Source organism: Cyanistes caeruleus, chromosome 1, assembly GCF_971803275.1.
Source record: "Cyanistes caeruleus chromosome 1, bCyaCae1.hap1.1, whole genome shotgun sequence".
NCBI classification, from domain to species: Eukaryota; Metazoa; Chordata; class Aves; order Passeriformes; family Paridae; genus Cyanistes; species Cyanistes caeruleus.
Window position 1 is genome coordinate 133,108,177 of NC_141701.1, and position 17,208 is coordinate 133,125,384.

At 37.6% G+C, this 17,208-nt stretch overlaps 1 protein-coding gene across 14 annotated transcripts in view; it reads left to right on the top strand.

Moving 5' to 3' along the window:
* The window catches only part of CACNB2 (calcium voltage-gated channel auxiliary subunit beta 2), a 247,490-nt gene that overhangs the window by 192,754 nt on the left and 37,528 nt on the right, over window positions 1-17,208 (top strand). For all 14 annotated transcript variants that reach the window (XM_086859633.1, XM_086859641.1, XM_086859647.1 and 11 more), the window contains one exon: window positions 13,751-13,873. In XM_086859633.1, the coding sequence (XP_086715759.1) occupies window positions 13,751-13,873 (123 nt within the window). The remainder of the gene's footprint in view (window positions 1-13,750; window positions 13,874-17,208) is intronic.

The window sequence follows — 17,208 nt, forward strand, 5'->3', positions numbered from 1 at the left end:
TCTCGCTCCTCTCTTCTTTGCCTTTTTATTTATTTATTTTTCCTCTGTGACAGTTTTTTCGGTCTTTAGGGTATTTAAAATGTCACATTCCTCATGGGTGTAAAAAGCTTTCTCTGAGTGAGTTCTAACACTTCCCTGTCTGGGCTGTGGAGGCCAAGGCATCATTACCTGACCCTCTGTGTTATCTTCCCCGCAGCAGATAATCCTGAACAAAATGCCCTCTGAAGTGCCACTGTTTCCACCTCTTTTTGCCTTTCCTCTGCCTGTTTCTTGAGAGTGTGGGTGTTGAAGCCACTGCACTGCCTGGTAGCTTTAGCATTGGGATCAGCCTAGTAGTAGCTCATACGTGATGCTTTTCTTTCTGTGCCTTAAGTTTTGAGGGTTGACTCTGGGGGCAAGTGTGAATACCCATGTTAAATTCTTGGTAATGTCTTTTGGGCTCAGCAATCCAGGATGTTTTCCTGTTTTTCTGTCTCCTTGGAGCTTCCATTTCCTGACACAGTTCCCACTTTGTGGTCTTTTAGCTCACCTGCCACCGTTGTAGTTGGCTTGATTTGTTTCTCTTCCCTACAAATACTGGCAGCCCCCTTAGATCCTGTGAGGGATCTAGGAGGGGTTTATGGGTACCCTTTTCTGCACTTTCTGTGTAGAACTCAGTAAATTGCTGCCTGATCTGACCTACTACAAGTGGCTATTGCTCTGAGTAGTTTTAAGGCTTGTTTTCTGCCCAGTAACAACTTAGTAACTTGTTCAGTTGAAATAAAGCCCACTTTGTCTCTTATAGAAAAAGAAAAAACAAGTATTTCTTCTGTAACTCTCAGTCTCACCCTTTTTCCCTTTTTTAATGCTTCTCTCTTTTCCTACATCACTGTGAGATGACAATGAATGCTTGTATTAATTTTTATATATAGCACTTAGATGCCACAGTAATGAAAACATGAGAAGTTAATTGAGTACCAGAAAAGGGTAATTAACTAATCCAAAATATATGTCTATGGAGCTTGCTTGCTTTAGGGACAAAAGGTAGATAAAAAATAGTTAATTAGAAATACTTCAGTCCATAGAAAAAAATATATGCAAGACATATGTAAGACAGATTTACTGTGCTCTTGACTCCATGTTGTACAGCATGAGTTTGACCACGTGGAAGCAGTGAAACCGAGAGAGAGTTTGAATGTTTTGTGAATGTAAAGTTCTGCCGTCCATTGCCCTGTGGTTGATCTTCCTTTCCCTTTCCCTTTCCCTTTCCCTTTCCCTTTCCCTTTCCCTTTCCCTTTCCCTTTCCCTTTCCCTTTCCCTTTCCCTTTCCCTTTCCCTTTCCCTTTCCCTTTCCCTTTCCCATTCCCTTTCCCATTCCCTTTCCCATTCCCTTTCCCATTCCCATTTCCATTCCATTCCATTCCATTCCATTCCATTCCATTCCATTCCATTCCATTCCATTCCATTCCATTCCATTCCATTCCATTCCATTCCATTCCATTCCCCCCTTGCCCTTTCCTTCCTTCAAAATAAACCTATGTGAAAAGTTCAGAGAGTAAAATAAAACAAAGACTTAAATATTATTTCAAGCCATTATCAAGAAGTCTGTTCTTCTACACACCTTATAGGCATTTGCATAACTTCTTTGCAATCTCTGAAAGCTAGAAAATAAGAGGTTTTCTTTGTTCTTCATTTTCTAAATCTTCCATCGTCATTGCTGCTCCTGGCCAAACTATTACTCTTCTTTCAACCTTGTCTTGAAGTGCTGTGCTCAAGACAGTGCAGCACTGCTCCATGAGGCCCCAGACCCTCTCAGATTGATTTGTTTTGGGCCATGTGGGCTGTATTCTTGCCTGGTCATCCTCCATGGGGCACTGACTTCCACATTTTGATGGTCATTCCTAACTGAAATCCAGTTCCTAAATCCTGTCATTAGGATGTTGAGTCAGTTAAGCATTCCTTTCATACAGAGTTGATGAGTGTCTGGCCATTTACATCTATCCTGGTAAATTTTGCTCTGTATTTTCATTTAATTCATTCTTCCAGTTTAGAAAGATATAACTTTTTGTTGATTTTCCCCCTATTTGTTTCCTCTGTTGTATTTGTATGACAGTTTCAGGGTATGAACTGTCCATCTTTTTCATATAATTGAGTTTGTGCTTGTGCCTTTAATATTTCGGTGAGGACCTGTCACTTTTCTGAGCTAACTTTCTTTGAGTTGCTTATACTTGAGGATGCACTCCAGTATATTAAAATCTGCTTTCCCATAGACCATTGTATTCATTCCCTTGTTATCAGTCTTTCTTGACTGTTGTGACTTTTTTCCAGCTCCTGATCACTTGTTTTGTTCTTGCATGTTTTAAACAGTTTCTACCAACTGATTAGAAACAAACCTAGAGGAACCCTTTTTATTTTAACTCTGCTTGTGGTTTCCAGCACACTCCAAGATGTTATTCTTGCCCAGCTTGATTCCATTCTTCATAAATGTCTACATAGTTTAAGTATGCCATTAGGACAACGAACTCTCTTTATATAATTGGTAATTATCCAAATAAAACTCTTATCATCGTCCTCAGGCTTGATTGCTTATAATGTGTCTCTTTCATGTCCCTCCCTTGGGTTGTTTGTTTTGGCTTTTTTGCTGATTTTATCCTTAAATCAGAGTTTCAGTGGTCTGTCTCACTGTGCATTTTGAACTTCAGGAAAGACCTGTATATTTTTTGTGCTAGACAACATATTTTTTCTCCTATTTCTGGAAAGGAAATGTTATCTTCTTCATGTAAATTCTGATTATGCAGTTATTACACAACGGTGTTAAAACATGGTTTTTGTTATGCAGTGGACTTCCATTTCATTTAATTACCATATTGTTGAGAATGCAAACTGACAAAAAAAGTTTGTGTAAATTGTTTAGTGATACCTAAACAGATAATTATCTTCAGTTTTTAACTGGATGCAGATTAGGTGCACCATCTGTATTTTTTCATGTGAAACCAGTCTTTGTAAACCCATCATGATATCAAACACTATTAAATAAGAGTTCAATTAAATTTTACGGTAAATATTTGAAAACTTAAGAAAATGTTGTATTAAAGTAATATAAAAATTACTAAGTTGTGTAAAGTCAATATGGTGTTTATATTTATTCATTTTAAGTAATTTTTATTCTCATTGTGCAGAAAAGGATTAATTTTAAATGAAAACAAGTAAAACATGTCTTTATCTTCCAGTGTCTGACACAGAAAATTAAAACACATACTAGAAATTTTGACTTTGGTACCAATCAACCAATTTTAAAAGTCCTTCATTCTAGCAAAAAAGAGTATTTCTTTGGGATGAAATACAAATTTAAAAGAAGATTAAAATGTATGATTTAAGTAATAACACACTGATTTTATTGTATTTTGTCTTTCCTTCTCCACATCTTGCAAAATGGTTTTATTCACAAAACCCAGAAAATTTAACAGCACTGCAGCTCAATAGTCTACTCTTAAACTCCGGGTTCTTAATTACTTTAAGTAAATATGGAAGTAAAATATGGCTATTAATAAAACTAATTTAAATTTAAAAAAATAAAGAGCAGAAGTCCACCATCTGTCTTCCTGTATCCCTGGTGTCACTCTGTGCACCTGGGTTATGCCATAAAACCATTTACAAGCTTCTGGTTGACTACCAGCAATTCAGAATGGATTCCAGATCTCCTTGGAGTGTAGCCATGGATTTTATATAGTTTTGATACTAGAGGAAAGACACAGAATTTTTTAGTTGTTCTTTTAGAAGCCTTAGAAGTATGCAGAGTTGTAGTTGCTTATTAGGAAACCATATTTTGTGTCCAGTAATGTTTTGTATTGCATGTAAAAAGGCAGAGCAGAGTGGTGCAGAGTGTGTTGAGGATCGTTGGTGTGCACACTACTGCCCCATCAGATCCAGCGTGTGCATCACCTATTTATAGGGATAGGGACTTTGGGGGAAAAATCAGGAGAAAATGGGAGAAACAGGAAAAAAGGCAAGGGAGATTTGACAAGAGACTCTGATTGGCCAGCTGGAGAAAGAGGTGATCCCCTGCTGAGTGTTCTCATTCTCCTCTGGGTGCTCTCCCCTCTCCAGTACGTGGCAAAGAGAAAGAAACTAAATTTTGGATTTCTCTGATATAAACTAGACCCTATAAAATAAAAGGAAGGACAGTTTGGGGGTTGGAGGGTAGAAGGGCTGATTGTCATGCCCGTGGCAGTTACTTTCCGGGAGAACCTGCTGGAGAAACAGGTGTAGGCAAGTAAAATGCTGCATGATGTTGGGAGGGTAAATGGTAGCTGCTTATGAGTAAAACACTTGTATGTGTGCTACCTGTTGTGTGTGGAGGAAACAGCTGTGTGCACATAGGCAGCTGTGGTTGATTCCCTGGTCAGACTGAGCACAGGCTGCTCCACTAGCTTTGGTCCAGACTGAGGAGTTATGTCCTTGCATACGCACAGAAAATTCAGTCCACTCAGCCAAGGAAGGTACAGTAAATTTAAAAAGTCTAGAAACCCAAATTAGAACTCTTACTGCCACTTCATATTTTGATGCCATGTCTCTTTTCTTACAAAGAGAAAATTGTTACAATTCTGTGTCATTTTATTTCATGTTTTTATAATAACTCTTTCTGCATCCAGCCTGGAATTAAACCTTAGCAGTTCTATGGCTATAATAAGAGTAAGGTTTATTGCCAGCTAATGTTTCATCTGCTGGCTAGATGACTAGCTGTGCACCAGCTGCATAATATATTCTGTAAAGATATCATCATCACAGCACTTCACTCTTGCATCTCATACACCCACCAGGAAACATGTTTTATCTTGTGCTCTGAGCAAGGAATACAAATGAGATGTCTCAAGGAAAAGTAAATAAGACTATTAGAAAATATTAAAGTAAATAAGAATATTAGGAAATGTTAAAGAGAAGTAATTCTCTTTTTAGCTAGTTAGTGTGAGATAGTGTTTTTGGACAGGGATGAGATGTGAGCTCCTACAAATCTTGAGGTGCTGACGATGGACTGCTTTTGGCACAGCTCAGACACAGAAAGGCCCAAAGCCTGGCTTTTAGCTGTTCTTTTGTTGGCTTCTCCCCTGCATGGTTCTTCCTTGGTTCCTGGCTTGTGTCAGAGAAGCCCTAGTACTGCTCTAGCTTAATTCTAAACCTTTGGAGCTTTTTTTTTTTTTTTTCCTGGCAGAAACACATCTCCAGAACATATGAACAAGGCCATGGCTCCTCCTGTACCAGGGCAGGAGAACTGCAGGGCAGCAGCAGCTGTGTTGATGCTAACCCTTCTGGGAGCTCTTTCATTCAGGGAGAGGGGAAGGAGCTTGTGCTCACCAATGTGCACAGGCACAATGGTGGCCAGGCTGAGGGCAAAAATTGCCCTTTTTCCCAAAGCATGAAAGGAGGATTGCAACACACAAGAGATACAAGGTACAGGAGAACTATAATAGATGTTGTTGATGTAGAATTTATTTTACTTATATGTGTTATTCTGCCAAAATTATGATATTTGTCCTAATAGTTTACTTCATGTAATCTTTGTTTTTTTTTTAAATAAAATTAAAAATTTGAGATAAAACTACATTCCTCATTAGTTTTGCTTGGAAAAGCTCTAGTTCCCAAGTTTCACAGTCATTCTGCTTCCAGCAAATATTTGAACAGCAGAGCCAAAGTGTGCCTTGGCTCTAGTGCTCTGCATCTTATGGAGTATTAAACCATTTGCAGTCTGTTAATTCTGTGCTGGAAGTTGCAAGGAATTTTTGGCAATGGATATAGAGATTTCAGTCATACTGATGGTGTTTGAAAATGTCAGTGTGACACTAGAAAAACATTGCCAAAGTGATCCTTTTGTTGTTTGTTTTAATTAAACATAGAAAATTGCACATACACATGTAATTAAATAGAAAAATGTACAAGCCGTGTATATAATGTCAGGTGCTCCAAAGGTAGAAAATGACATATTCAATGTGTTTTGTGCTATTTTAGCTTTCCTGTGCAGATATATAAAGCTATAGACTTTATAGTCTGATTATATTTAACAAGTAATTAGTTGTTGATTATTTTGTTTCTCTTTTGTTGTCATGGGTTTGGTGCATTATCTCCCTGCATGGGGGATGACATTTTAAAAAGAGAGAAATCATCCCTTAGTGACCATTTTCTTTTCCTCTTTTGAACTGGGAACTTGATGGCAAAAATGAATCCATTGAAATGTTCTTGGATGCTATGGAGAGCTCCTTGTGTTTCACACATTCTTAGGCTTTTTGCAAGGAAAGATCCTCCTGTATTGTTCTCTATAACTACCTGAAAGGAGGCTGATCTCTACTCCCAGGCAACCAGTGACAGGACAAGAGGAAATGGCAGGGGAGGTTCAGGTTGGACATCAGGAAGAATTTTTTTACTGAAAGAGTGGTCAGGCATTGGAATGGGTTACCCAGGGAGGTGGTGGAGTCAACATTCCTTGAAGCGTTCAAGAAATGACTGGAAATGGCACTTAATGCTGTGGTTTAGTTGACAAGGTGGTGGTTGGTCAAATGTTGGTCTCATTGGTCTTGGAGGTTTTCTCCAGCCTTAATTCTTCTGTGATGCTGTGATTCTGTAGTGCTTCACAATACATTATTGTGAAGTTAATGGTTAGACAATAATACTAAACAGAGTGAGGGCTAACTTAAAGATGCCACCACCATTCCCCTAAGGTTGACTCATTTCCACTTTTCCTAAGTCTGGGATGTTTAACTTTCAAGTTTAACAAATACTCATTTACCACAGCTTTGAATGTGCTGTGAATATGTGCTCTGTGTTTATGTAATCTGTATCTAGGCTGTCAGGGAGATTTGCAGTACAGATGCCATTTTAATTTAAAAATGAGAAGTATCTCAGATAGTGCAAGTCCTATATAAACAATATGTACCCAGGTGAGGTATAGGGTAACATAAGCTATGGCCATAAAATGTAATCATTTGCAAGGGGCAGGAGCCTTGAGGCACCTGTAGTGTTTATCATATCCTTACATAACTTCTCAGTTTTAGTGCAGCTTATGAGTTAAGAGCTAATGGAACATTTGGCTTTTCAGACTCTAAAATATCATCCTTGGAACATATAACGATATAATTCCTGGAAACAGCAGTCTAGCTACAAAATGTATGTTTTGAATAATGGAGGTTGGTTACTTAGAAAATCATGCTTAAAATATTGTATAGAAGTGAAACATTTTAACAAACATTAACCTTTGATTCTAGCAGTTGTAGAGACTTTGTGATCCAACTGAAAAAATGAAGTGCAGAATTAAATATTCATAAATATTGGAACCAGCAAAAAACCTCACATGAATAACACTGAAGTAAGAAACAATTTAAGCAAAACAGCATTTTTAAAAGATATTTTGGTAGTAGTGTCTATATTTTTAACCATTGCATTGCTGATTTATTTAGTGTTTGCTTTAGCTTGCTGTGTCACAGAATTTTGCTTTTCCTTGAAAAGTGTTGTTTGTGAAGAGCCTGAAAATGTTACTGTAAATCTTTTCTCGATGTGAACCTCAGTTTAGCCAAAAAGCTAAGAACTGCTAAAATGCTGTCTCATAAGCTTAAGATGTCTCATAAGCATAAAACATCGTCATTGTGACATTGAAAAAAGAACTTGAAATCCCAGCATAGTATTTTTATTGCAAATGACAGTTTTCATCTGTTGGCTTTTGCTGCCAGAATAAGCATGTTTTCAGTAAGCACAAACAGACTTTTTCAGCTGTGCCGGTTTCCAGCGGTTCCTGTTAACTCCCCAAGTGGGTGGTGTGGAAGAGCCACCTTTCTGGCACACTTGCATGCAGACAACACATGGCCACCGTTGAGTTTTGGCATTATGCTCTAATAAAAAAAACCCTGCTCATATGAGAAAGCTTGGTGTGCGTCAGTACAGCTATTTCAGTCTTTGCTGCCTCCTGAGCTGAATGTCAACCAACATTGGTGACTCTATTAAAATATGATTTCGCAAAAGGAAGTAAGAAACATGACTTTCAAGCTGTGTGTGAAGATGAGCTAAAATAGTAACAAAAGTATCTCTAGAGAGTACTAGAGAACAAAAAAATAATTCTCTGAAATCTACCTATTGTTAAGAAAAAATGGATCTGGCAGACTCTCTTTTGTACCAGCTGGATGTGTTAAATTTTCCTTGTTTCCAACACTGAGAGCAGGCATTGCTGTAGGAGGGATTCCAGGGAACTGGAAGGATTCAGAGCTTTCCTCAGAAAGTTTCTCCAATGGGCCTTGATCCTAAGAAAAATCGGAATTAAGCTTTAATAGCTTTAATAGCTGAGTTTCCCTGCAGCAACCCTTACAGTCCGTGTCGAGTCCAAGCGGGAGGCTGATGGTGTGGGGGGCTCGCTGGCTGCTCCTGCAGAAGGCACCAGAGAGCAGCAGTTGTGTCCTAGGCAAGAATTCAGGCAGCCAATCCTTTGTAAAGTAGCAGAGGAAGCACTGGTAATGGCTGGTCATAGTTCACGTTGCCCTAATTTTGGAAACAGATGGGAAAATGTACTCAGATCAAATAATTTTGTGTTTAGCTACTTCTCTCCCAGACCCTTCTGAAAGGATCTTTGCTATCCAAAGCCATTATAATACAAAAGAGTTTGGATGTCATTATACCATTGTACTTAGGCTGCTAGTTATTAACTACAATTGTACTGTGTTTTGTTCTCACATTGTACTTCTCAGCTCCTTTACTTTGTTGGAAGTTCTGAATACAGCAGAAATTCTCTTTTTAGACTTACAATTAAAACTGGTAATTGATAAATTCTACTTGTAATAACACTTCATTTTGCTTGTACTAGACTATAAAACTAAGTATTTGTTTTCTATTGTGGATTTCTCTGTTCCTCACTCATTGATATGTGAGAAAACTATAGTTCATGTATGGTTTTTTTCACAACCACAGTGAGTTCTGTGTTTTACAGTGGAGTAAGATGGCAGGAGAGGTTATGTTGTTGTGTCCTTGAAGGTGTTTAAGACTCATTGGGACACAGCCCTGAGCAGCCTGATCAGACAGGCCTTCTTTTGAGCAGGGGTTGGACTGAAAGACACCAGAGGCTCCTTCCTACCTCAATTATTTTGTGGTTCTGGCTTCCTACCAGGCTTGTTTGGTACACACACTGTGGCTGTAAAGGACAGCCTGATCTTTGCTGGCAAGTCATATTTTTCATCACTGCTTTTAGTGACATCTGTATATGTTCCTAATTTTCTGTTGGGACATTCATGAATTGTCATTGTTTCCTTAGGAATGAGATTGCTGAGCAAATGCTAGAGATTGTTAAGACTGGACAATTTCCCGTCTGTCATTAGTCTCCAGCAATAATCAGCATTTAGGACAAAAATTTCCTGTAAATTGTTTGTGTTCTCAGGTGGGTTTGATTTTTCTTTCTTGTGTAATGGGTGCATGAATTAGTGTACAAAGTAAAAAAGGTAAAATAGAAAAGTTCTTTTATTATTTTTGTGTTTGCACTCTCAAGCTGCTTTTGTGACGGTATAGGTTTCATAACATTGAAGATTTCTTTATAATAGTAATAAAAATCATGTAATTCTGTAAAACATAGATGTTTTGAACTGCTTCTGATTTATATATTTGACTCTATTTTGTCAAAATATATAGCAGGGCAAAATAAAGGGAGATGTTTTCAACACAAGAGTCACTAGGTCATCACAGTGCTATTGATCTTGGTCCTATGTGGAATATTAATATTGTTGATGGTGCAAATACTGTATACAGGGCTACTCTGTGAAAATAATGCTGAACACAAGTCATCAGCTGTCATATTTGCTCCCCACTAAGACTACAAGTGAATAGTTCAGTAGTAGCAGTAATCACCTTTCCTCAGATGAAAGAAATGGTGACTTTTTAAATTTTCATGAGTGCAAACTTGTTAGTGATTTGAGAGACACCCATTATATTCATTACCCAAGAGAAGAGTTATTCATTGCTTTCAGGATAAGGTTGCATGCATGTGTGAAAAGTGGATAGGATGAAGGATGGATAGCTTTATGAAGACGTAGGGAGGGAATGAACTTGCTTTGAGACACATTTTCTGAACTTTAACACAGGCACCAACTTTGACAAGCGTTTTGTCAAAATGGTAACTAATCATTTTCTGAGTCAGTTCTTGTCTTAGCTGGCACTGCTTTCATAAAGGTGCATTCTTATTTCATTTAAACTGGTCTAAATACAGAGATGCCTCTACTGTGGGGGTGATGTAACAGAGTAAGAAATAAAATGGATCAGAGATCCAAGATCAAGACAAATTTTAGATGTAAATGGTTTGGAGAATGCTTTCATCAGTTTTTCTACATCCTGGTAGTGGATGAGGAATGGAGATACTTTGATTATCAAGCAACAATTACAAAACTAGTAGCCATGAGGGAGATGACCTGTTCTGTGAGCAAATTCCATGACAGAAATTTTGTCTCCGTGACTGGGATCCCCAGGGGCTGCCTTCACTGGGTTTATTGCACAGTATAAAAAATCTGAAATTGGTTACAGGAAAAAAAAGATCCTGTCATGTTTTAAGTACATTACTAGAGAACAGATTGTATTATTTTGCTCTATTATTGAGTGAAATATTTCTTGAATACAAATTCAACCATGCTGGTATGAACTTATTTAAACTGACAAATTGACTGAAACAGATACAATGTGCAAATGCTCATTGTTTACATTCAATACAAGTTAATTATGGCACAAAGAAATATAAGTAGTAAAGTGTAATAATACTGTAAATAGTATGAAATTTTTAATGAGAGTTGGTATGAAGATGTGTAAAGTAAATATAACTTGTAAAGGAAGAGGTGAGATCCCAATAGAGAAAGAGAAAATTGAGTAGGGTTGCTCTAGACATACTTTAATTTATGTCATTACCAAAAATGTATCCAGCCAAAGTTGGTTAAACAGTTGTTGAATAAGATTTTTTTGATTTATATTCTTAGTTTATATCAGAATCTGAAACTGGTTCATGAAGAACCTCACTCCAGAGTGTGTTCCCTGCTGCCCTCATGGCATAGATGCAGGAAATGTTCGTGGTCTGATTGTTCTCCTTGTGGGTTTATTAAACTGGTTGAATGTTGTACGTTCACAGGAGAAGAAAAGAAAAATGAGATGAAGGTGTTAATTTTGAAGATAAATGAACCATTCCAGGCTACTTTGTTTCTCTGGAGAGACACTACATATTAAATTTTTTAACATCTGGGAGCATCTGTCCCTGTAGTCCAGCCCATGGATTAACTGAGTGCTAAACTGACATCCCATTTTCATGGAGATTAAGAGAATGAACAGCAAATGCTTAACTGCTTTTACCCAGTCTTATTTTAGAACTGCAGGGTATGTAAGCAAATGCTAGATACATTTTCAAATATACATGTGCATGTGTCAAATATTTTATTTTATTTTTTTTATATAAGATCCTAATTACGTAACAACTGGGCTTTTTTAGTTCAAGACAATGTAGTTCAGGAAAAGTACTTTATTTGATAATGCTATGAAACCTTCAGAATTATTTATTTATGTAAAAAGGCTACCATTTAACTTCTAGAAATTAATTAGTTTTAAATATTCAATTAGATGAATTATTGTAGTCTAATCCCATGATAATTTAGTCTCCCTTTCTACCAGTGTGACAAGTATCTAAAATGGGACGTACCATTTCTGTGATTATCTGTAACTCAATGTTCTGCTTTGTTTTTCTGATCAGAGTTTTCCTTTTTTTTTTTGATGGCATAAAATGACAGAGAACTTTCACCTGCTACTTTTCTTTCATGTTAAGATACTTCTGGAGTAGTTTCTATTGTATTCTTTTTCTTGGGTAGTCAGGTGTTATCTTCTAACAGGAAATTTTAGATCACTTCTAAGAAGTGTGTCAAGGACATTAACTTCCTGCAGAAGTCTGTTTGTTGCAATGCTGCTGAGATTTTAAAGTCTTAGTCAACCTAAAGTCTTTTATCCACTGTTAGTTTTAGGAGTAAGTCACAGAGGTTAAACATCTTTTTTTATATTTACTAGAGGATGTAGCAATGTGAGAACGGATAAGCAAGCATACTATCTCTCCTATCAGTGTTTGGCACAGATTGTTCCTTAATAGATCCAGGTTCTGAGATATATTTCTACAGTGTCAGGTCACTGTGAGTTACAAAATGATCGTTCTTAATAACAGGGAATGACTTATTTGATTATTTACTATTTGATGGTAAGTATTGCTTAGGAGATTTGAAAATTCAGTGCTTATTCGTATCTGTATTTTGAGTGGTGAAATTAGCAATAGCACAGAAAGCATCAACTCTATTAATCTGTAATTTTTATATTCAGGAAAGTTTTGAGGTTTTGTATGACTATTCAAACCCAGTAATTTATGGTATATTTTATTTTTAAGAAAGATTCATGATATCACTGAATCCAGTGCCTGTGTGACTCCTTTTTTCATGGCATGACTAGTTCTGTAATAGTTTGGTATCTTTTATGTATGGTAACAGTGGGAGTAACATTGGGAAAATTATAGAGGAGATTATTAAAATATGAGCTTGAGCTGTTAGGAAGTGGACATTCCCATTTTATCAACACTGCAAGATTTTTTAATTGATATGCAGAAATCACCAAATTTTAGTTTTCAGTGATTTTTCTCATAAATGCCCAGTTTCAGAAATGTAATCATGAATACATAATCATATCAGGATGCCCTTCAGACTCTTTATCTAGTTATGACAAAGTGAACTAAAGGTTCAGCCTGGAGTAGGACTGTGATGGGTCCTAGGAATGCTGTGTGATAATCTCTGTGAGGAGAGCAAGCTCAAGCTGTTGTTCAGCCTAGAATAAAGAATAAAAAATGTTGTTCTCCTATAAAAGGGTTGTACCTTTGAGAAGAGGAAACCCTTGGTAGCTGCAGTCTGGGCTGAGCTGGATGACACTTTCTATTACCATACCTGTGCAGAGAGGTGCTCAGCACCTGGTGCTGGTAAGGAGAAGCTGTGCAGATGTGGGGCTTCTGTGACTCTTCTGGCAACTGCGTCTTGGAAACAAAACTTGGGAAAATCCTCTAGCTCACTGATGTCAGCTAGCAGCGTAAGAAAGAAAGAAAGATCTCTCTGGCTAGTATTTGGTAATGACATGATGATCTCAAGACACATTGCTCCACTCTCAGAGTGCAGTGAGATGACTTGCTTAGGCATCACTGGCAACTGCAGGCACCTCTCCTTCAAATTCGCAATTTCCCCAAGCAGTTCTTAGGGGCTGAGGCTGTGAGGGCTGCACTTGTAGTACCCTTAGAATGATCTTGAGGTGACCAGCACATGGGTGCCCAGACAAGAATGGTGTGGAAAGTGCAGTGCCACGCTTGCAGCCCCATTGTCTGTGGAGCTTAGATTTTGTAGCTCTGGAAAACCTACCTCTTGCGGCAGCACCCAAACACAGAACTTGCAGATCTGCAAGCTGACAACATTATATGGATTGCCTAGCGGACTGTGATTACTAATGACTGGTTTGACTTACCTCAGATTAATTCAGAGTTCTGTCACTTACTGAAAATCCGTATTCTATGAAATGTGCTGATATTAATAACTAATATCAGTGAAAACTAGTCTTTATTATGTTTGGCATGGATGCATTGAGAGCTCTTTGTAATTTTTATGATTTTAAAAGCATAACATACAGAAATCATGTCCCTTGTAGATGTTTGTATGTATGTATGTGTTTGCAAGGGAAATCTTCATGATGTTCATCTTTTATTTTGCAGTCAAAACCTGTTGCATTTGCAGTTCGGACAAATGTTGGGTACAGTGCAGCCCATGAAGATGATGTTCCAGTCCCAGGCATGGCCATCTCATTTGAAGCTAAAGATTTTCTTCATGTTAAAGAAGTAAGTAAAACCAGAGAACTAAGTGAAACACTCTTTAAGGGAATACTTGAGTAATAGTGCTACTATTTTGCAATGTTGATAACACTTCACTTGGCCAAGGCACTTTGCAAATGTTAAAGAAGGTAACAGTATATAAGGAATTGAATGTTCTTTTAAATGCTATTCTTGTAGAAGCAATGGCACAAATCTCTTACAATCAAATTAATGAGGATCAGAAAGCGAGTACTTTTCTTCTCTAGTAAAAATCACTTATTTGTAGGTTTAAATGCCTAGGTCTGACTATTCAAAGATTAAATATTTCTGGGTTTTTTCTAAGCTGGTACTGTGAGGGTTTGTTGTGATTCAGCAGCTAAGGGTTGCTTCTCTTTTATTTGTGTAACTGCATCTCAGTTAACATCAAAATCCTGAAGTCTCTGATTTTTTTAGTGAAGCTACTTCCATGGCACAGACAATATTTAGTTAGCAGTTACATGCTGAAGAACTTGAAAGATGTTTCAAGATAATTGCAACTGTCAATAAATGAGCTTTGCATTTGCTGCATTGGTTTTGTTTTCCTGTAGTTTGGTTTTGACAATTTCAAATTTTTACAGTTTCAAACACTTAAAGTAATTTTCCTTTTCTGCTCCTTGCAAGACACTCCCAAAAAATTAACTTGGTAACTTCCATGTGCAGGCCCTCCTCTGTAGCCTGCTGCTCCCTTTTGAACAGCTCCTTCATTTTAAAAGGTTTCCTAGCTTTTGGTCATATTCCATTGTGGTTTGTCTCTAAACACCATGGCCCATCTAGATATGGAAATTTGTAGGAAAAGAAATAGAAAGTGAGTTTAAGGTTGAGAGCAACCTAGCCATGCATTTGAAATTGTCTTTGCCTCATTTTAGACTATGAAAAATCCCTCAGTACTTATGATTGATGATGCACGATGATTCTGCTAGCACAGGTGCTTTGGGGAAGAAAGAAACATTCCTAGCACAGAGATAGAAATACAGGTGGACAGAGACTAAAGAAACACAAGAAACAGACTTGGCTAATGATTGTCATTTTCATTTATATTAAACACACCAAAAAAAGAGAATAATTTCAATTCAGCCTGTATATGGTGAAGGAAGTATGCTCTCTGATCATAGTGTGAAAGAATTGTTCTGCTCTGTCTTGCGACAAAAGAAGAGATGAGCAAGCACAAAGTCCTGGCAAGAGAAAACCATCAGCCTTCTCCAGTGAGTCTTGAGCACTGGAAAATACGGCTCAGTTTGGTTAGATCAAATGGTTTTGTGTAGTCATCTATTCCATCTGCACTTCAAATGAAGTGGTAATCTCAGACTTTACATCAGGTGTTTCCCCTGTTTCCACATAAACCAGACACACAGGATTAGCAGTTTTCTTTTAAAAGTTAATGCATTTTTCTTCACAGCACAACTCAGTCTCAGATGTATATGTCTGTGGGAGAAAATCTGGACGGAAAAGTCTCCTGAACTTTTCTGCATCTCCAAAATGCCTTGAAAGGAAGCTTAGCTCAGCTGAGTTCTTACATTGTGTCTGCATGCAGCACACTGAGGGGTGGAAAAACGGATTAAAATATTCTTGAAACCCCAGGTGTAATAGAATAGGCATTCTGTGCTGATTGCCTTTAAAAACACCTGGTTTTCTCTGTAAGCTGTCAGGGAGAGGGGGTCTTCTGGTGCTAGTCCAGAGATGGGTTGGGAAGGGACCCTGGGACCAGGCCAGCTGCACTGCTGGAATGGTGAGATGGGAAGGGTTCCACAAGGAGTCAAACTTGGAAAGGGTTCCATAAGGAGTCAGACTTGGAAAGGAATCCACAAGGAGTCAGACTTGGAAAGGGTTCCACAAGGAGTCAAACTTGGACTTAGTTTCTTGCCCTTTGTTTGGCAGCAGCTGTTGTGTCTGGGTGGGTTGAAGCTCCTTCAGAGGGTGCACCAGGCTCAGCCCTTTCCTGCGCAGCCACATCCTTCCCCTCCATCTCTGTGCCGTGCCCTGCTCATCCTCCAGGGCTCTGTATCCCATCAGGTATTGCTCCTTCAGTACTTCTGGTGCTCCCTGCAGTTAATGCTGGGGAAACTGAATCGTCCAAACTGTAATTATTTATACAGATTAAAGAAAAAACATATTAGACTATTAAATGTAGTGTTGCTTGTTGCTAGAAATAAAGAAAGTGAAGTTAATCTGCAGTAGCTTCTGCCTGCATATTGATGCCACTCTGGACCAATGCTGTCCTCTTCTTGTCTCCGAGGGCTGTTCACCAATTTGTGCTGCTGAGAGGGCTAAAACAAGAAAAACCTCAATTCAAAATGTACATGGAAAACTATGAAAAGTGCAGCAGTGATTGAGTATGAGGAAAATTTATCTTCATTATTAGGTTGCATTCATTAAAACTCAGTACACATAAGGATGACGGATCCCTTCCTGCGTGAAGAAGCTGCTGCATCATAGTATCTTACAGATCTCTTGAGGCTTTGGTCATCATTTTGCATTGTGTTGAATTAATTTGTGTGTTTCCCTAGGCACTCCAAACACAGGTGAATTACAGAGAATCACTCACCCCAACCAGCTCCTTGCAAGCTGGACACCTCTCTACCAAGATTAAAAAAAAAAAAATTAAATTAGAAAGTTTTATGTGTGGTATTATTCACTTTAAAAAGTATCTTATAATCCTTGTATATTGATACAGCATTTATCTTTGAGACCTTGCAGAAGTGTATTCCACATGCTTTTATTTCTTTAGAAAGAAATTCCTATGGATTTAGGATTTCTATTCTGTAATAAAATTAATATTATTGTGTGGTAATCTGTTGTACTGTAGGACAAAAATAACATCTGTTCAGATTTTAATTTAATGGTGGTTTTTAATTTTCTATCTCTTCCTTTTGCCAAGTTAATGATTTAGTTAGCCTTTTGTAATGAAAGGTTATAATTTTAGTAGTACATTTCAGTCTAATACAACTTTGAGAAACTGCTATTCCAGAGTAGCTCCCTATGAAATGCTGGTATTCTTACTTTCTTACAAAGGCATCCTGTTGGATGAATATTATAGATTGCCTTATGTTTTATAAGCTTAAAAGTGATTTTTTTTTTAATCTCTATTTTATTTGTTAGCTGGAATATCTCTTAGTCTCAAGCACCATAAGATTTTTAGAGCTGCCAAAGTGAAAGATGATACTGCAATATAGGTTGTATATCAGTGATCCGCCAATGGTGGTAAAACTAATTTATTTTTAGGGGAGCCCACACATTTTACATGTTTTACTCCTAACTGTACACTTGTTAAACCTACTTATTATATAATTAAATATGCATTATAATATCTACATTAATAGTATCAG